Source organism: Callithrix jacchus, chromosome 11, assembly GCF_049354715.1.
Source record: "Callithrix jacchus isolate 240 chromosome 11, calJac240_pri, whole genome shotgun sequence".
Classification (NCBI taxonomy): domain Eukaryota; kingdom Metazoa; phylum Chordata; class Mammalia; order Primates; family Cebidae; genus Callithrix; species Callithrix jacchus.
Genome location: NC_133512.1, coordinates 100,717,630 through 100,742,639, shown reverse-complemented (window position 1 = coordinate 100,742,639; position 25,010 = coordinate 100,717,630). Strand labels below are relative to the sequence as shown.

The window sequence follows — 25,010 nt, the reverse complement described above, 5'->3', positions numbered from 1 at the left end:
CAGGGGGATGGAGTGGGAAGGTGGTCTTCCCTGGAGTTGGGCCACCCAGCCGCCAGACTCTCCTGCAACTGCCCCTGGCGGGATTCCGCTGTACTCTTCCGTTCCTCTGCCCCTCTGGACGTCCAGCCACCTGTGTCTGTGTCTGCTAGGGTCTCCAGGTTTTTATAGGCACAGGATGAGGGGCGTGGTGGGCCAGAGTGGTCTCGGAAAATGCAACATTTCGGTGTGAAAACGGAAATGCCTGTCCACGCTTAGGGTCTTGGGCATAGGCTTGAGGGTGGAGCCCTGGCCAGGGACCCCACCTTTCTCTACTCAGCACTTCTCTGACCCCCTTGCGTATCACATTCTGTTTTTTTGTTTGTTTGCTTTTGAGACAGAGTCTCACTCTGTCTCCTAGGCTGGAGTGCAGGTGGCACAATCTCGCCTCACTGCAATCGCTGCCTCCCAGGTTCAAGGGATTCTCCTGCCTCAGCCTCCTGAGTAGCTGAGATTAAAGGCATGAACCACCGTGCCTGGCTCATTTTTGTAATTTTAGTAGAGACTGGATTTCACCGTGTTGGTCAGGCTGCTCTAGAACTCCTGACCCCGTGATCCAGGCGCCTCGCCCTCCCAAAGTGCTGGGATTACAGGCGTGAGCCACCACACCTGGCCCCACCTTCCGTTTTGACCAGATTCTGCTTTGATCAGTAGAGTCCTGACTGGTGCTCAGAAAACAAATCCTTAGCACCCTACAAACTAGGGTATTGAGGGGTGGTGAGGCAAAGTCCTTGCTGTCAGGAAGTGCTGTCTGAGCTGAGTCCTACAGGATGTGTGAGGCGAGCTAGATAAAACTGATGAGCAGAGAATCCAGGGAAAGGGGCCAGATTGGGAGGGTAACAGGTGCAGTATTTGATGAAGGTCCTTCTTATCTTCCTGCCTCAAAAGGGAATATAACTAGTCCTGGAAAATCACATTAAGGCCACAAAATGGAAAATCTATTTCTGCATTTTTATATAAGTTGTTGGCATGGGGAAAATAAAATATAAAATATCTGGCAAGAAATAAAATTTCAATTAAAGGGAAGTGATTATAGTGATCACAGGTTTAGTACATTATCATAAAGAATAGTCAATATGTGTTTCAATGCCACAGAGTCATTTTATATTTTAAGCAAATAAGATCTCTCACTTTAGGAAATATTGTAATTGTTCTTGTTGTTTTTCTGACTAAATTTCCCACCTATGAGACCTGTTGTCAGTATGCTAAGGGCTTCCTAGATTTACTTACACAATAGCTAATTGTTTTAGGCACTTTTTTAGTCTTAAATAAAACTTTTACGTGAAGATACAGAGTCTCATTCATTTGCTATAGGAGCTTGTGATCTTTTATGTTACGTCTCCTAGAAAGTGAGGTTTTAGTAAGAAATATACCTATTCTCATCATAAAATAATTTTTGTTACACTTCAAGCCCCATAATAGTAAATTCAAGAAAAAAATGTTAGTTCATGCATTACACATAGCATACTTCTAATAACTTACATAGTCTCCTTCAGTTTGATAAATTATGTGCTTCAAGGGATTACAAAATATTTTCCAAAGTTTACTGGTCCTTAAATGTCAACTGGCTGGAAAGTCTTAGACTTTTGCATCCTATCTAACTTGCAAGAAAGATTTAGTAATTTCAAAGACTCTTAGTCCATAGGCTGGCAAACTGTGGCCCATGGGACAAATCTTGCCCACACCTGTTCTTTTAAAGTTTGTGAGCTATGAATAGTTTTCACATTTCACAGTGTATTTAAGGAGAAAAAAGGAAGAATAATAATATGGAGTAGAGATACATGAGGCCTGCAAAGCCTAAAATATTTACTATCTGGTACTTTGCAGAAATGCTTTGCTTCACTGCTTCTTCGACCATCTGAAATCCTGCTTTAGCTAGAAAAATGTTGCACCTAGTGGAAAATTTTCAGTTATTAAAATTTCAGTGATGCTTATTCTAAAATTAACATTGTGGATGACTTACAATATGTTTTAAAAAGTTCTAACTTCTGGGTGTATACTTTTACAATTTATAAGACAAGAACTCTAAAAGTAGAACCATAGGTTTAACATTTTATTATATTGATTTTAACTTTCCTTAATATCAATCTTTGTGAGATACATATATGCTATGTCAATAATAATAATAAACCCTATTCTTCTAAGCATATATACAAATCACTGCCTCAAAGAGAGATCTGATAGCAAGAACATGAAATTCACAAGTTGTGGTAAATGGATTGTTAATCTTTCAGTGATAAATTCAGCTGGCATTTTTTATGCATCTGCAAAGCACTTCTTGTATACTGTTTGTCTGAATATAAAGAATATTGTTCTATGCAAGAAATATTCAACTTTGCTTTAAGTTTTTAATTTTTGATGCAGGTTTCCAAATCTTAAAGATTTTATTAAAAAGCAGCTGTATATCTTTCTTCTTCCTTTTCACACCTATATGAAAAACCATAAATGATTTTTTAAGAGTCATATTATGTGAAAAAATGCTCCTTTTCAAGACCTACAACAATTTAGTCTTTACTTTAGTACTTACTAAATAAGATGCACCCCAGCTGACAAATGTTTCCTTCCTTTTCTCCTTTTTCTTTCCTTAGTAAACAGTGTCTTTGAAACTTTTTAATTACTTGTATTAAAACCACAGAGGAGTTTTGTTGCTGGTGATTTGAGTAAATGTGGGAGAAAACATAGCACTGATTTTGTAAAAAGTTGTAGAAATAAAAAATAGAGCAGTAAAATATGAATGCATGATATATCATCTGATAAATAGGCCAGAAATCATATGTGCCTCTAAGATGTGATATGATAAAAATTATGTATCAGATTTTAAGTTTGATATTCAAATATATAATGTTAAATATCAAAAAGAAAATATATTGTACATATTGTACATAAATGGGAATATATTTATTTCTAGCTAACAGTTTTTTTTTCTTTTGGGATGGAGTCTTGCTCTGTTGCCAGGCAGGAGTGCAGTGGCACCACCTCAGCTCACTGCAACCTCTGCCTCCTGGGTTCAAGTGAGTTCCCTTCCTTGGCCCCCTGAGTAGCTGGGACTGCAGGTGCGCACCACCACACCCAGCTAATTTTTTGTATATTAGTAGTGATGGGGTTTAACTACGTTGGCCAGGATTATCTCGATCTCCAGAACTGGTGATCCTCCCACCTTGGGCTCCCAAAGTGCTGGGATGACAAGAGTGAGCCACTGAGCCAGGCCGACAATTTGATTCTCAAACAAAGATAGTGAAAGAACTTGTTACATTGACCAAGATTGTCTTTACTAGATATTCGACATCCTGTTTTGTTTTTTTTTTATCTTCTCTGAGTCTGTTTCCTGATTTGAAAAAATAGCATCCCTGACAATTTTGGAGTTTTCTTTAGGGCACAAAGAATACACACTATACTAGAACCCTTTAAATAATAAAGAGATACGTAAATAATAGACACTGTTTTTATTAAATCAATGACTACACCACATTTTATGTTTCTTATCCTATCAAATACTAATATTTATGGAGACATTTTACATACAGTTACACCTCTGTATTCAAGACAATCAATGGTTTACACATATGACATTCTTTTGAAATGTTTAAAGCTTCAGTTAGAAAAATGTCTTAAATCTCAATATATTGGCTTGCACCTATAGTCCTAGCTACTCAGGAGGCTATGGAGGGAGATTCATTTGATCACAGGAATTCATGGATTACAGTTAGCTATGATTGTGCCACTGTACTCTAGCCTGGGTGATAGAGCAAGACCCTCTCCCTAAAAATAAAATATAATAAAAATAATAATAGAAGCACAAACTATTGATGTTGAGAATCCTGAAGAAAATATACAGCATGCATTTGTCCATAAATAAAGCAAAGGCAAACTTTAGATAAAATGCTATTAATCTAAACCTCAAATTTCTATAACATCTTTTAATTTTCAAATCTCAAGTGCAGGATATCTAAATCTCCACTAATTATCTTTCCCTTCAAATATTGTTGTATTAGTCAATATTATGTCAGTTGCTCAGAAACAAAAAAGGAAACAGATCAAATAATCCAAAGACCTTAGCAAGCTCTGGATTTAGATTCTCAAATGATGTCATCGCAGATGTGCTTACTGTGTCTCTTTCTCTGACATCCACTCCTTTGTAACATCAAAACGGCCAAGAGAAGCTCAGTGGGAAAAGCACCTCCATTCCTGCAGTTCTATTGCTTTCTTCTCACTTGCCGTGCACTGCGGATCCCAGGTTGGGGTAGGCGCCTCGCTGCTCTTCCACACCACTGTTCCAAACCCTGCCTCCCTAAACAACCGCACTCCTCGGAAGCACTTGTGATCATATTATCTATCATTTTGTATTTTATATTATGCTGTTGTCTTCTACTCTCCTCCTAGAAATTTCTCTATACTCAGAGAGGGGGATTTTAGTGCCCTCAGTCTTAATAATCATGTGAGGTATAAATTTCTTGATTAAAACTCGCCAATAGCTTTCCTTCCAGCACTCGTAACCGAAATCTGGAGCGTGATCATAGTGCTCAGGCCCTCCTCATTCTGTCCCTGACGTCTCCATCTTCTCCCCTGTTCATTCCTTCTCCACACTGCTGCAACAATACTGGATTGTTTGCTGCCCCCACAGACAGGCACAGTATGCTCGTGGCATTTGCCTTTCTGGCCGATGCATAAATTATATATGTAATTGTATAATTATACAATTTACATATATAACAATATGTACATATTACATGTAACAATGTTTTATATATTCAAAATATTCAAAAATATTGAATATATACATATTGCATATTTATTTGGGTTAAGGAGTACATGTGAGGGTTTGTTAAATAGCTAAATTCTCATGTCACAGGGGTTTCTTATATGGTTTATTTCATCACCCAAGTATTAAGCCGAGTACCTAATAGTTATCTTTTCTGCTCCTCTCCCTCCACTCTCCAGGACACCCCAGTATCTGTTGTTTCCTTCTTGGTGTTCATAAGTTCTCACCATTTAGCTCCCATTTTTAAGTGAGAATATGTGATATTTGATTTTCTGTTCCTGAATTAATTTGCTAAGGATAATCGACTCTAGCTCCATCTCCTTCTTTTTCATTGCTGCATACTTTTCCATGGTATATATGTGTACACACATACACACACACACATACATATATACCACATTTTCTTTGTCTAGTCTGCCTTTGATGGGCATTTAGGTTGATTGTATGTCTTTGCTATTGTGAATAGTGCTCCATTGAACATTTGCATGCATGTGTCTTTATGGTAGAATGATTTATATTCCTCTGGGTATATTCTCAGTAATGGAAGTGCTGGGTCAAATGGTCGTTCTGCTTTTAGCTCTCGAGCAATTGTCATACTGCTTTCCACAATGGTTGAACTAATTCCCACACTCACCAATAGTGTATTTCCTTTTTTTCCAAAACCTAAATGTAAAATCCAAAATTATAAAAACTCTGGAAGACAATATAGCAACACCCACTTTGGACGTAGAAATGGGTAAATATTTCATGCCCAAGACACCAAAAGCAATCATTAAAAAAGCAAAAATTGACAAATGGGATCTAATTAAACTTAAGAGTTTCTGCACAGCAAAATAAATTATCAACAGAGTAAACAGACAACCTACCGAATTAGAGAAAATATTTGCAAACTGCACATCTGACAAAGGTCTCATGTACAGCATCTATGAGGAACTTAAACAAATTTACAAGAGAAAAACAACCCCATTAAAAATTGGGCAAAGGACATAAACAGAGATGTTTCAAAAGAAGACATGCATGTGGCCAGCAAGCATATGAAGAAAAGCTCACTATGTACTTTAATCATATAAATGCCATGAAAACTGCAACTCTGTCTACACTATTGATTTGAACAATATCTGCTACATAGAAGGTTCTCAAATATCTCCTGAGTGAATGAATGATGAATGAATAAATACATAAGTAAATGTATGAATGAATCATTTAGCAGAAGGGCTAAAACTGATTCTCATTGAGTTTGGTGTCCACCCCTAGTGGTAGTGCATGGTGTGGCTGCCTCTCTAGCATCATATGGATTAAGAGTGGATATATATATATATTTTTTTTTTGGTCAAGAGTCTGGATCTGTCACCTAGGTTGGAGTTGCAGTGGCATGATCTGAGCTCACTGAAACCTCCACCTCCTGGGTTCAAGTGATTCTCCTGCCTCCGGCTCCCAGGTACCTGAGAGCCAGGCAGGCACCACCACACCTGGCTATTTTTGTATTTTTAGTAGAGATGGTGTTTTAGCATGTTGGCCAATCTGGTCTCGAATTCCTGACCTCAAGTGATCTGCTCGCCTTGGTCTCCCAAAGTGCTGGGACTACAGGTGTGAGCCACCACATGCAGCAAGAGTAGAATATTAAGAGTGAATTTTTTAAAGAAAATCCAGATGCTGTTGCCCGAAGAAAAGAGATTGCTGAGCAGTTGAGCAATCGATATTCATCATATCATTCCCTCTTTCCCTTTTCCGTCACCAGTGCCTGCACACTAATATCTTGGAATAGGTTGTTTATATCTTCTACTTCCTTCTTTCAAAATGTTAATAATTCTTCTTTTGATATCAAATCTGTCTTTAATTTATTTATTGCCCATACCACTACATTCCTTGATGCTGATCTTCTTGCTTCTATGACTTTCCATTACCCTGGATCTCATCAATATGGCTTTTATAGTCACGTCTTAAAACAACAACAAAAACACATGCTATTTTATTTTGTTTCTAATCAGACAGAAGCTGTTAAAACATTTATAGTTTTTTCAACAGAAATACTTTTGCCCAGTCAGACTTGTGTCTTTATTCCTACTCCTTGTTGCCTCTTTCTGAACACATTTGGTTCATGTTTTCAGAGAATCTACAATCTTAGTTGAAAAATTCATTTTACAAATAAGCCAGGCAGGCACCACCACGCCTGGCTAATTTTCGTGAGAGACATACAGGGGAGAGGATTCTTTGTGTTAAGTCCTAGGGAGGTTACCCAAACAGAGCAAAAGTCCAGCATAACTGTCTCTGGACTCTGGGTCTTATACCCTAGGTCTGAAATCCTCCTTTATGCCAACCTATTCTTCAGTGTATCCTATGCCCTTTCTCTCTTGTCTTTCAAACACTGCTGTGTCCTTCTATGCAGCTGAGCTCTAACTCTGTAGAATTTGCCAGATTATGTAGCATTCACAGAACTCCAAATATAGGTAAAATTACTAGTTACATCATGCACTTCCATAGTTCCTTTTAATGCTGCCTTTTGCAATAGCTTTTCAGATTTTATTTTAGGCCTCATGAGATTGCAAATATCTTAGGGACAGTGTTTCAGGAGAATTTTTGTGTTGCTTTTCTAAATATTTACATAAAACCTAGCAACATGCTAAGCATATAGTTAATTTTCGTTAAAATTGTTTAACTTGAAACAATTGGTGGCTTTTGTTGAGCATTATTTAAGATCATAAATTTTAGATGAACCCATATCCAATTGCAGATTTAATTCAAGTGATTTTGGTCAAGGATTCTAATTGTTCTTGCATTTGAAGCAAGATTGGGTTCAGAGAACCAATAGAGATCTTAAAATAGAACCATGATTTCATAGAATACTTAGTTAGATTTCTGGATTCTTTGTAAAACTAAAAGCTGGCTAGAAAAGTACCTACAAAGAAAGAAAATGTATTTTTAGAAATGTTTTTTCCTGATGAAATTGTGTCAACAAGATTCAATGAGGATGCCCTGTTTAGTGTTAAAATTCAAGACCTCCTGCTCAAATCGTCTTGTTTTATGAAGGATTACAGAAGGATATGGCTATTTTTAAAAGGGAGTGGTAATATGCAGTTCGCTGGACAGCAGGGGTCATCACTGAGGAATATCTCAATTTTTAAAACATGTAATAGTTCATGTTATAGACTAAACATTATCTATTATGTAGATTGCTGGTACCATCTAACATTCATATAAAATTGTTTAAATGCAGAGAAAATCTTTCAATATACTTCTCATGATTACTAGGCCTTACATTACACATTTTGTATTTTGGAGGGCAAGAATTTGACGGGAATGCAGGTTGGGTAACAGATCTACAAACTTGCATTTGTGATGCTTGGATGAACTTAAGCCAATGCCTTCAATTCCAAAGCTATTCTGTACTTTTTTATTAAAAGCGTCTCTCCATCCTCCCATCACCTACATTAGGTATTTCTCCTAATGTTATCCCTCCCCAATCTCCCCACCCCCTGTTATACCTCCCCTAGCACCCCACCTTGCAACAGACCCCAGTGTGTGATGTTCCCCTCCCTGTGTCCATGTGTTCTCCTTGTTCAACAACCACTTATGATTGAGAACATGTAGTGTTTGGTTTTCTGTTCTTGTCTCCATTTGCTGAGAATGATGGTTTCCAGATTCAGCCATGTCCCTGCGAAAGAGTCAAACTCATCATTTTTTATAGCTGCATCGTATTCCATGGTGTGTATGTGCCACATTTTCTCTATATCATTGATGGGCATTTGGGTTGGTTCCAGGTCTTTGCTATTGTAAACTCTTTGCTCTTTGCTAATGAGATTACTGGGTCAAATGGAATTTCCTTTTCTAGATCCCAGACTCTAGAATCACCACACTGTCTTACACAATGGTTGAACTAATTTACACTCCCACCAACAGTGTAAAAATGTTCCTATTTATCCACATACTCTCCAACATCTGTTGTCTTCAGATTTTTAATGATCGCCATTCTAACTAGTGTGAGTTGGTATCTCAATGTGGTTTTGATTTGCATCTCTCTAATGACCAGTGATGATGAGCATTTTTTCATTTGTTTGTTGGCCTCATATATGTCTTCTTTTGAAAAGAATCTGTTCATATCCTTCACCCACTTTTGAATGGGTTGCTTTTTTCTTGTAGAACTATTTTAGTTCTTTGTAGATTCTGGATATCAGCCCTTTGTCAGATGGATAGATTGCAAAACTTTTTTCCCATTCTGTTGGTTGCCTGTTCACTCTAGTGTCTGTTTCTTTTGCTGTACAGCATCTCTGGAGTTTAATTAGACCCCATTTGTCTATTTTGGCTTTTGTTGCCATTGCTTTTGGTGTTTTAGTCATGAAGTCCTTGCCTATGCCTATGTCCTGAATGGTATTGCCTAAGTTTTTTATGGTGCCAGGTCTGATGTTTAAATCTTCAATCCATCTGGAGTTAATTTTAGTGTAAGATGTCAGGAAGGGGTCCAGTTTCCACTTTCTGCACATGGCTAGCCAGTTTTCCCAACACCATTTATTAAACAGGGAATCCTTTCCCGATTGCTTGCTGTTGCCAGGTTTGTCTAGGATCAGATGGTTGTAGGTGTGTGGTGTTACTTCTGAGGCCTCTGTTCTGTTCCATTGGTCTATATCTCTGCTTTGGTACCAGCACCATGCTGTTTTAATTACTGTAGCCCATGGCATGTGTATAGCTATGCAACAACCCTGCAAGGTCTACACATATACCCGAGAACTTAAAGTGAAATATAAATAGAAATTAAAAATAATAAAATAAAATAAAATGTACAAGATACTGTATGGAAGAAAAAAAAGAAAAATCTCTCTTTCTTAATTTTGTATTAGTAGTCTAACTTTAAAAAATAATTATTAGAGTTTTTTTTTTTAAGACGGAACTCCTGGTTTTGTATAGAAGCAAATTCAATCCTCAGGTAAAGAAGACAACATAATATTAACAACGTAATATAATGCCTGTGTTGCACCTTTTCATTATTTAAAAAATAATTTTAAAATTATTTGTATTAATTTCAGATAATTTAAATAAATCTAAAAGAAAATATCTTCTAAAAGATAATGCTAAAACTTCAAGTTATCTATTACAGGGACATTTAGAATGAATATATGAAGTTGAAACTGCTCATGTTAAAAATAGTACAAGCTTTCATTTATTTGAATTATATCCTCTAAAATATAATAGTTTCTTTCTTTAAATCCTCCTTGAATTATAACTTTATACTGATATTTTCCTTTTTATCAGATGATAATCTTTTTCAGTTGAGCATATGGTTTCACACATCCCTGAATATCCCATATTATCTTGTTCTAACTTATTATAAAATAGATAGTTTGTAAATCCTTGTTGAAATACTGTTATGTATGTCCCCTCCCCCTTAAAATCCACTTGTTCTCCATTGGGGGAAAAAGAAAAGACAATGTGAACTTTCAATATCAGATAAATTTCATGGATAATTATTATTTTGACAGAATCTTTTATAATGAGAAAAATTGAACATGTTTCTCATCCATTGAACAAATTCTCTAAATCTGTCTACTCCAATTAAAGGTAGCAAACCCTGACCTCTTCACAACATGTTCAATTGTTCTTATCTCACTAGTGTTGAAATGTTATCTTTAAATTTCTAATGGTTTTATGGGAGAAAATGTGGAGGAGAATTTTAGAAAGCAAAACATAAGGCTTGATTCTATAAAAAGCATTTATTGTATAAATTAAGTGCAAAATGTTAGAACTCATTTAAATGTGTATGGAACACAACAGTAGATGCCATATAGTCTTTCATTCTTTTAACATGTATTTACACCCGTGAAAGGACCCAGAGAAAATCTAACCAGTTTTCCATTTAAAACTGGACTTATTTTCAAATTAAAAGTAGGGAAGTCGTTTTCTTAAAATTATTTATGGTGTAAGAAATTGCAAGCCCTACCATTGGATAAAATTTGTGTTTATTCTATCCTATAGGGAACATGATTGTTACTAAAGTATTTTTCCCAATTTTTGAGATACCGTTTCTTTTCCAGGCATTTCCTGGAAACGTTAACTCTGATGGTGTTGTCCGCCATGAATTACAGCATCCAATTATCGCCCGCTATGTGCGCATAGTGCCTCTGGATTGGAACGGAGAAGGCCGCATTGGGCTCAGAATTGAGCTTTATGGCTGTTCTTACTGTGAGTACCACATTGTTTACATTTGTGGCAGGTTTTGTTATCTTTATTTAAATAGTAAGCTGTTTCATTTTAAAGTATTTAACATTACTTGCTTTCTCTGACAATAAACTACCTTCTTGTTTACATATATGTACATGCATATATATATATATTATATATATATATATATAAATACAAGGTTGTTTTCTTATTTGTGTGTTATAACTGTATATTATAAATACACACCGAAACTAAGAGACATGTCACTATGTCTTAATTATACTTTAGGTTGAAGATTTGGAAAGGTTTTTTTTTTGCTCAATAGACTAAAATTATAAAGCTTATTAATAAAATTGCCTGGTCTTATGAAATATTTAAAAAGGAGAAAACTATATTGTTATTCATTTATTTGGGTCTTTTTCGTTTTTCTGAGATGGAATCTTGCTTTGTCACTCAGACTGGGGTGCAGTGGCACGATCTTGGTTCACTGCAACCTCCACCTCTCAGTCAAGCGATTCTCCTGCCATAGCCTCCTGAGTAGCTGGGACTACAGGCATGTACCACCACACCCAGCTAATTTTTGTATTTTTTTTAGTAGAGACGGGGTTTCACCATGTTGGCCGGGATAGTCTTGATCTCTTGACCTTGTGATCCACCCGCCTCAGATTACCAATGTGCTGTGATAACAGGCATGAGCCACCGCCCCCAGCTATTTGGGTCTTTATGATGTGTTTTCAAAACATTTCAAAGAACTTCCTTCTAGTTTACCAAATGTCTCTTTTAAGTTATGCCTCTTCTTGTATTAAAGCCAACCACTGGGTTTTAAAGTTAATGATGTTTTCTCAATCAAATGTAATTTATTTTTTCAAATCTATTTGGTCATCTAAAGAGATTATTATCCCTTAAACAAACCTTAAGTCTCTCTTGTTATTTCTTAAGTACATTATGCATATAACTAAGGATTCCAACATCTGGATTTCAGGGGATTATAATTCTTCTATCTATTGTTTCTGCTCATTTAGGCAAATGGTACTTGTTTTCTCCTACTCCTCTTCCTCCCTCTTTTTCTTTTTATCCTCTTTGTCTGTCTGTCATTTTTATCCTTATCCTTATGCTTATTCACATTCTTTACTGAGACCTCACTTTTGTTAAAATTTTATCTGTGGAACTATGTTTGATGGCCAAGGTTGATGGTAAATTCTTCTTGAGAGGATTTATCTTTGCTTATTTGCTTCTGTGAAGGCAACACCACAGAACTGCTTGAAAGACTGTCTTCAGTTGTGGTTGTTTCTTTTTGAGACTACTAGACAGTATAAATTTAATCTATGAACACATGACTTGCAAACATCAGCTTCAAAATATGAATTCCCTATAAAATATATTTTCCTCATTCCCAGAAATTTTTCTTCCTGCTCTTACAATTGCCTGAGAGAGCAAGGCTGCTGGGTAGAACAAGGAGGGAAATTGGTTCCTCTATGTTTTGCAAAAGGTCTCTTATTAGCCCCTTTCCTACTCATTCCTATAAACCCACAGAAATGAGTTCACTCTAAACAGAAATTTCAAATGTCCCTGTTAGAAAAGCTTTCTAAAATGCACTAGACACTTAGTATTTTATATTAAAGAATATATGTAGCTTTCACCTCTGTAAAGTTTATCAACAGAAGTTGGTAAAAATATTAGCTATAATAATGCCCAAATATTGTCTTATTAATTCACTGGCAACAGTGTTATGTGCAAACTACAGAACAGGGGGTGTGGAAATCATTGAAAAATTCTCAAAAACGGTTTATTTGTTTACCACTTTATTATAGCAGATATTCACACACACTCTGGCTCTCAGCATAGCATCATTATGGGAAGGCCAGAACAAAATGTGATATTTTTGTCACCATCACAAACTTTGTTAAGAACCATGTTTAGCTTTCAGTAACACGTACACACATATATATGTGACATATATACACATATGTATATATACACACATACACATATATAGATGTGACATCCTTCATGGAAACTATGATGTGTATGTGTAATTTAGAAATACATATATATGTATTTACTAAATACATACATATATATGACATCCTTCATGGAAACTATAATGTATACACACACATACACACACACACACACACACACACACACACACATGCACATATATATATGGCATCCTTCATGGAAACCATGATGATGTGTGTATGTGTGTGTGTATACATTATAGTTTCCATGAAGGATGTCATATATATGTATGTGTGTATGTATTTAGTAAATACATATATATGTATTACATACACACATACACACACACACATATATGACATCCTTCATGGAAACTATGATGTGTGTGTGTGTGTGTGTATACATATATGTGTGACATATATATGTGACATCCTTTATGGAAACTATAATGTGTATGTGCAATTCAGTAATACATATATATGTATTTATTAAATACATATACACACACACACACACACACACACATATATATATGTGACATCCTTCATGGAAACTGTGATGGATGTGTATGTGCAATTTATTTGAATAGCAATTATTAATGAGCACTTCTCATGTGTGATAAAATATATTAAATGGTAGCATTACCACAGTGGATGAGAAAGCCATGATCTTTGAGGGAGATGAAGTGGGACAAATAATTTAATAGAGTTAATCATAATAAAAATAGTAAACATTAAAATTTACCCAAAAGAACATGGCCTGAGTGATAGATCTGAAAGGGAAACCAGGTATTCTGGGCCAAAGGTCATTATCACTGTTCTGTTTCGATCCCAACAAAAGTAGCGCCCACCTGACCATCCAGAGTTCAACAGAAACATTATATCAATACCCCACAACCATTGATCAGAGCTTCTCCCAGTTACTGCAACTCCTTAAATGTAAACACCTGATTTGTATCACCATAGATTCGTTCTTTTTTTAAAATAATTTCATACCGATGGAGTCGTAAAAGATGCATTATTTTACACCTGACTTCTTTAGTTAAAAATCATATTTCTGAGAACTATCCATGCTGACGTTAGAGATATTAGTTTATTTTCCTTAGTTTTATTCTATCATATGAATATTCTATAATCCTTTGTTTATTTCGTGCTGATGAACATTTGAATTATTTCTAGTTTTTGGCTATTTCTACAGAATTACTAAAAGGGTTTCTGATGAGTATAGACCTGCGGGTGGTATTAATAAACTAGCAAATACCTTTGTTCGCCTTTGGCCAATAACAACACAGGTTTTCTAAATTGGTTATATCAATTTGAAGTCTCCAAGGTAATAAACTAGAAATTCTGATACTTACAAATTAAGATATTTAGTATTGTTGTAAAGTTTTAGCCACTCTGGTGAGTGTTTTTCTTATCTCATTTTAGTTTTAATGAGGATTCTTCTGATTTTTAAAAAACGTTATGTGTATTTGTCATATGTCTACCCTGTGTTTTTCAAGTGTTTGTTCAAGAATCTTGCTCATATTTCCATGGGTTCCCGTTTATCCATCCATCAATCATCCATTTGTTTTAAATAGTTTTTGCAAGGAACTTTCTTTTTCATTCTCATTACAATCAGTAGACACATATTTCATTTTTGAGGTGACTTTCTTTAACAATAATAATTGTAAAGCAAACATTGTCAGTGAGGTTACTTAAGAGTCCACAAGTGTGGACTTAAACTGTGACCACATGTTCTATAATGGTTACAAGTAGATTTATAAAGTTGTGAGATTGTGCTATCATGGGCTTTTCCAAGGAAAAATAACTGAAGGAAATCAGGAAGCCAGACTTTTCTGCTGTATAAGCCCCTTTAGGGGGAAAATCACATAGCTTTGGGAAACTGAATTAACATTTATGATGTTAATACTTCCAGTGGAGTAATGTAGCAACATAAAATAAAATTAAAAAACATAGCATTTCAGTTGGATGTAGTAGGTTGGGTAATGGCCCCTCATAACATAAAGACTTCATTCTTGCAAGCTGTAGGCATGTAAATATTTGCAGATGTGACTAAATTAACCATCATGGCAGGGAGAGAGGATTTTACATTAGCCAGGTGGGCACTAAGTGCAATCACATGTGTCATTATAAGAGGTGGCCAGGGGGAGATTTCCCAGATGGGAAAGGAGGAGTGAATGTGAACACCTTGCATCCAGAGACTGGAGTGATATGGTGGGAAGCCAAGGAATGCCAGCAGTTACCCAGGAGCGGGAAAGCAGAGACAGACTTTCTCTGGAGGGAGTGTGATCTTGCTAACACATTGATGTCACTCAGTGACACTGGTTTGGAACTTCTGACCTCCAAAGCTGTGAAAGAATACATTTCTGTTGTTTTAACCCACCAAGTTTGTGATAATCTGTTACAACAACAACATGAAACTAATACAAGATTCAAGATATTTTAGAAAATAAGAGATAAAAATAGGCCTGAGCAATGTTCTCTGACAGAACTTTGTACAAAGATGTAGATGTTATCAGCATGCTCTAGCCACTAGCTGCATGTGGCTACTAGCACATGAAATGTGCTAAGACAACTGTGGAACTAAAGTTTTAATTTGATTTAATTTTTAATTCATCTGAATTCAAATTTAAATAATGTGACTACTGGCTACCATATTAGACAGTGCAGCTTAGAGGAAACAAAACATCTCACTATTTTTCTTCCATGTCTTTTTATAACATAAAGGACCTAGACAAGTTACTCTTTAAATGTCGGTCTCTATTCTTTTTTCTTAGTTTGGAAAATGAAACTTTAATCATCCTAAAAACTGTCTTTACTGTAAAAATGTAATGACCAGTCATCTTATTAACCACACAGTCTTAGTCTGCTTTGTGTTACTATAGCTAAATATCTGAGACTGGGTAATCTATAAAGAACACATATGTATTTCTTCCAGTTCTGGAGGCTGTGGAGCTCAAGGTCAAGTGATGTGTGAGGGCCTTCTTTTTGCATCATCTCATAACGGAAAACAGAGCCCTCACAACCTATTCGTGTCTTAAAAGTCCCACCTATCAACATTGTTGCATTGGTGATTCAATTTCCAAAACATGAACTTTTTCTAAACTTTCTTTTAAATTTATTTATTATACTTCAAGTTCTGGGGTACACATGCAGATCATGCAGGATTGTTACATAGGTATACACGTGTCATGGTGGTAGTTTGCTGCATCCATTGCCCCACTATCTACATTATCCTAATGGTATCCCTCCTCTATCTCCCCACCCCCTGCTATTTCCTCCGAACCCCCGTACCCCCCCAGGCCCCAGTATATGATGTTCCCCTCCCTGTGTCCGTGTGTTCTCATTGTTCAACACCACTTATGAGTGAGAACATGTGGTGTTTGGTTTTCTGTTCTTGTGTCAGTTTGCTGAGAATGATCGTTTCCAGTTTCATCCATGTCTCTGCTTCCTCACACCTTATACAAAAATTAGCTCTAGAAGGATTAAAATATTGACTTTGAAGGACACATTCATACAATCGCATACACAAAATGTGCAAATAAGATTGTTTTTCATTTATTATTTTTGAAGAATGCAAATTACATTTATCTGTTTTCTAAGAAAAATATACATGTCTATATTAAAAATATGTATATGTTAACCATATTGGCTATGGAACACTTTCTAAAAGTTACTCCGGTGTAAATTTTCTATACTAGAATTCAAATTAGAATGAGCCCTTAGAAGACGATACTCTGTGTTCTTAAACTTAGTGAACTGTTGTCTCAAGAGCTTTCTTTTGATTTTTACATGAGAAAAGGAATCATATAACTTTGAGTGGGGAAAGGTAGATCAGACACAGCCCCCCATTTTGCCCTCCTAGAGAATAGCAGTGCTGTGTACTCCAGAGTCTCAGTAAGGAGAAATACAGTTTTGATCGTGCCTGTGGAAGAGAGATGAATTCTCTAATCTGTCTGGAAACTCCTGAGAGGGTGTATCTGGAAATCTATCTGAAACCTGCAAGTGAGGGATTGGGACTTCTTTTACTGCAGAGTTTGCCATAAAACTACATGGAGAGAAATCATAATATGAGAACTGTTTCTCTTTGATGGTGTGTCTATTGTCATTCCCCTTGTGTCTGTCATCTCTCCTCTGTGTGGTTCCTCCATGATCACTTTGTCATCTGAGAAATTAGGTACTTCTCAAGGTTGAAATAAGACGCTGAGTCTATTCCAGGTGGAGAAGTTTAGTTCCAGGCCACTGCTTTAAAGCCTTTAGGGCTTCTATTGTTCCTATTTCCTGACTTGTCTTGAATGTAATATGAATTCCAATTTCAATACATCTAAACTAATTTTAAATCATTGTTCTTTCTCTACATTTGGTTTTCCCACAAGTTTAGCTGAAACAAGTGCATGCAGTTATTTTTAAAACTTAGAGATAACGTCCCATGCCATTTGATTCAGTAAGCTTCCTCCCGCAGCACAGACACTAATCTTCTTACGTGATACCAGCGGGACATCATAAAGCAAAAGGAAGAGCTCTCAGATTAATAATTTCAAAAAATCATTTATGGCTGCGTTACTCAAACATTCATTTTAAAAAGCCAAACAAGGTGTATTGATTAAAGTGGAGAGCGTTTTCGATGGCAAATACTCAATTAGCTTTTAGACAGAGTCCTCTTAAAAGTAAGGACAGCACCTCGGGAAACCAAGGTACACACAGCAAAAGTAATTTTATATAGTATTTTAATTTGGATGAATAAGTAATAAAACCTCTATGTCACCCAATGCAAATCATGGCGGAAAATTGGTGCTGCCTGAGAAAAAAGAAAATGTATCAGGCAAAGTCAGATACCAATAAATAAAAGACAGTGTTTGGTCCTTTTTGTGCCGTGTTGATGGCACATCTGCATCTGTAATGAGAATACCCTCTTATAGGGAGACAGACAAACTCCCCTCACTCTCATTGTGCCCAGGCAAGAGATGCTGTCATATACATATGTGTTGGTTTCCTAGGGTCTCCATGAAATATTTCTGCAATCTTAAGACAAAGTTTAAGACAATGGAGAGGTATTCTGTCTTGGTTCTGGAGGGCACAGTCTGAAGTCAAGGTGTTAGCAAGGTAAGTTCCTTCTGGAAGCTTGGAGAGAGAAACAGTTCCATGTCCCTCACCCAGCCTCTGGTGGCCAGCAGTCCTTGGTGTTTCTTGTTGCTACCTCATTTCAGTCTCTGCCTTTGGGTTCATGTTCACGTGACCTTCTTCCCTTTTGTCTGTGTCTCTGTGTCTTCACATAGCCTTCTTCTAAAGACACCGGTTATTGCAATTGGGATTTACCCTAAACCAGGACGACCTTATCATAACAAGTTATATCCACAAAGACGCAATTTTTGAAATAAGACCACATTTTGAGGTTCTGAGTAGACATAGACTTTTGGAAACACTATTCAACACAGTATAATATGTGTGTGTGTGTGTGTGTGTGTGTGTGTGTGTGTGTTATATGTTATATATGTTACATATAATAATATATATTCATTAAAATCATTCACAATTTATGCTTACGTCAGTTTAAATGAGCAAAAAAAAAATCAGTTCTGGAAGTCAACCTGTGTTTTCCTACTTAAATGAGATGTTTAATTCTGTATCATATAGAAGCATCCCAGATAATTACATTTTGTGTTTATAATGTCTTTATAATTCAGAGAACATGTATTGTATTCAGGCATTTAGAAACAACTTAAAGCACAGACCCTGCCCTCAAGGAGGCTAATTTTTGGCAGAATAAATGGATAAGTATGTAGTTTAAATACTGTATGATAAATGCTATGACTGAGAAGGAAGCCTGGCCTATGTTGATTAATGAAATAAGGTTTCACTAAGAAGCAACATAAATTAAGGGTAAAGGAGCATTCAAGACAAGAACCGACATTTTCAAAAACACAGAAACAGAGATGTGAGAACATAATTTATTTCATATTTGGAGTTTTTAGTTAGCAACAGAAGTCTCATTTCAGTGTACATATATATGTGAATTATTATGTTGCTTAGAGGATCAATATATTTGTGACAGATTTCTTAATCTTATTAATATTAAATTATACTATTTTAAAGCATTTTGCCAATTTTAAATTTAAAGTGCAAATCTGATCATATTACATCTGGGCCAACTATCGGTAATGGCACTACATTGCCTATAAAGTCCAAGCTGTTGGTTTGAAATTTAATTTCTCCCTACCCACCGACTACCTCTGTAGTCTTAAATCCTGTCATTTCCATGTTGTGCTTTATGCTCCAAATATGAAATCAAGCTTTATTTCCAAATACATAAATGACCTGCTGCTTTAACACACATTCATTTGAGATCATTTCTCTAACCAAAATACCCTCCCCATCATCCTTTACCTAACCAATCTTTTCTATCTTCCAAGATTCAGTTGCAATGTGATCTTTAATAAGAATGCTCTGAATTTCCAGAATGAGTCATGTGTTTATTTTCATAGGAATATTTATCAGAGATCATACACCATTATATTATATGAATATTTCCAATGTAATATTTAACAAAATAATTCAAAATAAAGTCAACTATAAGATACTGGGAGAAGGAGGCATCAAGTGTCACCTTAATCATCACTGGCATCCCCTTAAATGGCAGGTTCCTAGTACATAAGAAATGTTTGCTGAAGTGCATTGACATCAAATGTAAATGATACAGACATAATTTATTCCCTCAGTGAAAGCTGATTACTATTTGAGGCTGTATAGATTCTTTTATTGGTGAAAAAAGGTATGATGCCATTGCATCATATTGAACAGTACTCTAGGGGGCCTATGAAATATTGAATTAATTGCCAAACTAAATATGATAATAGATGTTCTATATACATCAAATAACTCATTTTTTCTAATTTAAATATTTGTAAAACTTGTATTATTACTTCTGGTTATTATTTTAAAACACAATTTTATGAGGCTGCTTCATGGGTTATGTATATGGATTACTTATAATCAAAGGGAAAAAAAACTACTCAAGATCCAGGTAAATGTGAAAATAAAAATAATTTAACATTTTAAAAAAATAGATTTGCCAGGCACGGTGGCTCACACCTGTAATCCAAGCACTTTGGACGCCAAGGCAGGTGGATCACCTGAGTTCAGGAGTTCAAGACCAGCCTGACCAACATGGTGAAACCATGGTGAAACCGTCTTTAAGAAAAAAATTTAAAAATTAATTAAAAAAAATAAATTTAACAGATATCACTGCCAAGTTATACAAGATAAACTAGTAATTAAAGAGGTAATTAAAATTATCATGTACTATATGATATATGTGAGATATGCTGTGTTTCTAAGTTTTCACGCTATCAGATTTTAAAAAATATTGTATGTCATAACCAGAAATGTTCTTGTCATTAAGAGATCTGCAACTTAGATTTGAGCATATGTAGTGTTCTTTAGTGCTTTTAAGAATAGTTTGTGTATCAAACTAGAATTGGAGTTCTTTGTAATAGACGATTTTTGTTTATCTAATTGTGGCTCACCTTGGTGGTGATAATGTAGCAATGATAAATGATAAATCCTCCTTGTAGCAGTCTGATAGTTTTGAGATGGTAAAAAAATATATACTGGATCATTTGTGTTATAATCTGTACATATGTCAGCAATGTCAGCTTAAAGGTATAGATAGGAAAACATAATAAATTATCCTCTTATCATCTTATATTGCTGTAAAAGTCAGATACTCAGTGGATCTTTTTCTTAAATTATTCTTGGAGAGGCACATTTGAAATGAACAAATTTAAAACATGGAAAAATATATCGTCATTTTTTATTCTATGGAGATACACGATGTCAGTATTTGTTTTTCTCTAGTGCAATTTGTTTACTTGGTGAGCCTACCTTGATATTAGCAACAGGACAGTTACAATTGGCAGCTAGTTTATATTTTGGAGACCTATTTAATATGTCAGTGATACAGAGTTGGAGTCGCATCTATTCCCATAAAAATCTAAATTTAAATTTTTTCTCAAGAACTTTCAAAGTTAGACTGACATATAAAATCAACAGTGTTGCTTATAAAAGCAAATTCAAATTTCTGGTGGGGAGCAACACGCCATTAGACCTATGTCATTCTGAAATATGAATAACAGTATACTTCCTAGAATAAGAGAGGATACATTTTTATTACACACATTATGAAAAATTTGTCATAAAATAATTTCCCAAGAAATGTAAACATATTAAAATAAAAGTATACACACACATTTTGGTACCTGGTTGAAGAGAAGAATAAGGTAATGAAAGAGAACAATGTTTCACTGTGGTTTATAAATAAGATATTTTGATTACTACAAAGACGAGCCATAGGTATACTTTATAAGAACTTCAAAGCTGAAAAGTTCCCAAGAGACCATCCTGCTCAATCCCTTATTTTACTAATGAGGAAACAAAAATCCACAGTTATGTGACTTGCATAAGTGAATTAATTGCAGGCCTAGAAATCCTGTATAGCAATCTAGAGCATAGCTTCCTCTCTGACATTTAATACCTCTCTTCTGTGGTGAATTCTTTTTTTCTTCTTTGTCTACAAGGGTTTTTTATAATATTAGCTATGGCCCACAGAAAATATAGTTTTGTGGATTCTAATGACCATAGAAATTGTTTGGCTTATCAGTTTTCACCATAAGAATATATAGGAGATAAACCAGTAAGAAAAAATGTATCAATAGTACTGTGCATTCCAAATGTCCAGAAGAAAAATTTAAATGACTAAGCTTTTTCATAACGTACTCATTGAAGAGCAGCTTGCAAATGAACACAACTCAAGCTTTAATTGAATTTTGGTGCAGAAAGTTTATCAATATCACTTAGTATATTTTCTCAGGTAGTCTTTTATATATATATTTTATATATTATAAATATATATTTATAGCATATATATATATATTTTTCCCCCCAGGTAGTCTGACCTTCTGAGATATTTTACCTTTTACACGTTAATTTTTATTTATGACAGATGATTGCAGAGTAGGACAGTCTAAGTTACAGCCTAACAGTCCATCAACATTTCACTTATAATACATTTCATGTGAAGAAATAAGTAACATTTAAGACACTGCAAATATATAAGCAATTCTTTTATTAGGTTTTATTCTCGTGTTGTTAGTTTTAATTATCACCTACTTAAATTAGCTTAGCTAGGGCGAGAAGAGCAAATATTTAACATGGCAGTAATTTCTGTCATGAATTAAAAGTAACAATATAATTAAATAATTATTTAGTATGCTCACTTTTAAAATTTCAAACAATTTAAATTACTTGAATAAAAATGAGTGATTTTGAGAGATTAAATATTTTTATTCCTATTAGAATACTATCAGATCTTTTATAGACTTGAAAACAAGTAATCATGATTTTCAAATTTAGTTTTTTAAATATTTTCTATACTTCTAAATGAAACTAATTTCAAACTTTTTTATATTTTCTATACTTCTAAATGAATATTTTTTCTCACATGCTCAAAATACTGTCATAATAGTTTTTTTCGCCTTTCATTCTTGTTTTGCTGTACTGGAGGAATTAAGGAAACTGTCAGTGTTCTCTTTTCTTATCAGTTAATGGGGGGATAATCTCAAGGATTGAAGAAAGCCTTCAACCTATACCCATCATTTCTAAACCTGTGAATGCTCTACCTTCAAGCACTCCCAAATAATAATCTTCCCTAAGAAAAAAGTCCTTATTTATGGAATGTTTTTAGCAAGATGTCCCTGTGATAGGTTGCTTATAGTAAACACTTTGCATCTTTAGATTTATGATCATGACTCTCTGTAAAATCACTTATCAGCTAGGTTACCATGGAGGAATTAAATGGAGATGTTTCATAACCTAAATGCTTCTGTGTGAGGCAGTAAACTGCATAGCTTATTAAAGACTGTCCCTATCACTCTAGGCCAGAGAGCACATGTCTGATACAAGAAGAAAAAGCCTGAGGAACTATGCAGTGTGTATCAGATCCCACCTTGCTTTGCTTGTCCCTCTCTTTCAGTGACCTCCTCTTTATCCCAAGGGTAAAGGGGAATTCCTGTCCTGGGGTTACAGACATGACCAAACGCCTGACGCCTGACATAACAGCAACTGAGACCAACAGCAGTTTGTGAGTCATATTTACTCACAGCCTTTGAGAGAAAGACGTCTCACGTCTCGCAGGGGGCATGGGGGCTGCCTTGGCGACAGAGGGAACAATAACACACCGTGAGAGGCAGGATTTGTAGTATCAAGAGAGTGGTCTTTCCCCGTGGATCCCACAGGAGGATGTGACTGGCTTGTTTGAATAATTGCATGGGGTAGTAGGAAACTGAAGCTCAATATTCAAGGTTAAGCAGAACATGCTTGATCCCTGAGAGAAGCAGAGTTTTTTTTTTTTTTGGAAGAAGCCTTATTTATATTTAAAAATGAATAAGATTCTAATGTGGCTTCCGTATCCTTCCCTAATTATATGTTCCATCATGATCAGAACCACGAAATGAGCACACACGTATACACACTGGGAGCCTAGCAAAGAAGCCAGATTCCACACTGGCCCTTGATACTGTTACAGAACCACGATATGCTAAATGCTCTCAGCTCAGGTGAAAACTTTTATTTTCATATATCACAGCATCCCTTCTCCCTACCCGTGGGTGGTATGGGATGAGCGATCTTTATGCCAATGTTTGGAACCATCTGTTACGTTTTTGCTAAAAGCAGGACTTTTACCACCGTGAAGCATCCAGTGTGAAGTAAGAAAGCCTTAACATTTTGTGATCTTCATTCATGGACTTTTCATAGCTGTTCTGTAGCAGGATCTTTTTATTAGAAGACTTATCCACAGGAACAAAGTTGGGAGGGAAGCTTGCAGTGAGGCTATTTGAGACCCTCGGGGTTTTTCCCAGATGTCAAAGCACACATAAATTGGGCCTTACTTTTAGGCCTTATACCAAAAGCTCTTAATGGTTTATTTTGTAAAATTATTCATGTTAGGCTCTACATAACACTTATGCTTTGTATAGATTTAATTTAAAAATCTGTTTTGGTTTTGTTTTTTTTTTTTTTTTTTTTGGAAACAAAGTCTCACTCTGTCACCCAGGCTGGAGTACAGTGGGCACAATCTTGGCTCACTGCAACCTCTGCCTCCTGGCTTCAGATGATTCTCCTGCCTCAGCCTCCTGAGTAGCTGGTATTACAGGCATGCTCCACCACACCTGGCTAGTTTTTGTATTTTTAGTAGAGATGGGGTTTCACCATGCTGGTCAGGTTGGTCTCGAACTCCCTACCTCGTGATCTGCCCGCCTCTCCCTCCCAAAGTGCTAGGATTACAGGCGTGAGCCACCACACACGGCCAACAATCTGATTTTAATGTTACCATATATATTGAATTAATTACTAACTTTAGCCAAATCAACAACATGTAAAATCCCACGTAAAATGTTTTCGTCGTTATTATCAGAACAGAGAAGAAAAATTTCCCCGTTTTTCTTCCCTGTTATCAAAATTATTTCTTCTCTCTTAACTAACCATTTATCATGTCTATTTAGCTGTATGTGCTCTTTGAAACTTACCATGTTGGTCATATTTGCGTACCACAAATATAAACTAGAAAATGGACAAGTAGCTTCTTAAACTTTGAAGTGGAAATGTTTTATTAAGGGGATAAAGATGTCTTTCCCATGATATTGCACTTCTAGAGAAAATTCAGTTATTTCCCCCAAATCATTTTACATGGTTTTTCTATGTTGCAAAGGACAGGGAGAGAAAATGACTGAGCTCACTTTGATTTGAGTTGGACTCTGAACATGACTGGTTTGAGCCTCTCTCATTAATCACTACTCCAAATTTCAACATGTTATGTCCATCGATTACAGGTATGTTTTTTGTTTACCCGAAATAAGGTATACTTACTTATGCTAAAGTTAACAAAGAAAAAGCAAGTTAATTAATTTTTGCAACAAAACCTACCCACTGAGGGTCACAGAAGCCTATCTGAGTAATACAGTGGGACGAGGGGTTTCAATTCATTCTCTGGATGAGCTTTGTTTGCTTGTTTTGGAAACAGTCTCACACTGTCACCCAAGCTGCAGTGC

General features: G+C 35.6%; 1 protein-coding gene across 1 annotated transcript in view; it reads left to right on the top strand.

Annotated features, from left to right (window-relative positions):
- Nucleotides 1–25,010, top strand: part of CNTNAP2 (contactin associated protein 2) — a 2,303,447-nt gene that overhangs the window by 882,853 nt on the left and 1,395,584 nt on the right. The window contains exon 5 of the mRNA XM_078343568.1: nucleotides 10,819–10,966. Within this exon, the coding sequence (XP_078199694.1) occupies nucleotides 10,819–10,966 (148 nt within the window). The remainder of the gene's footprint in view (nucleotides 1–10,818; nucleotides 10,967–25,010) is intronic.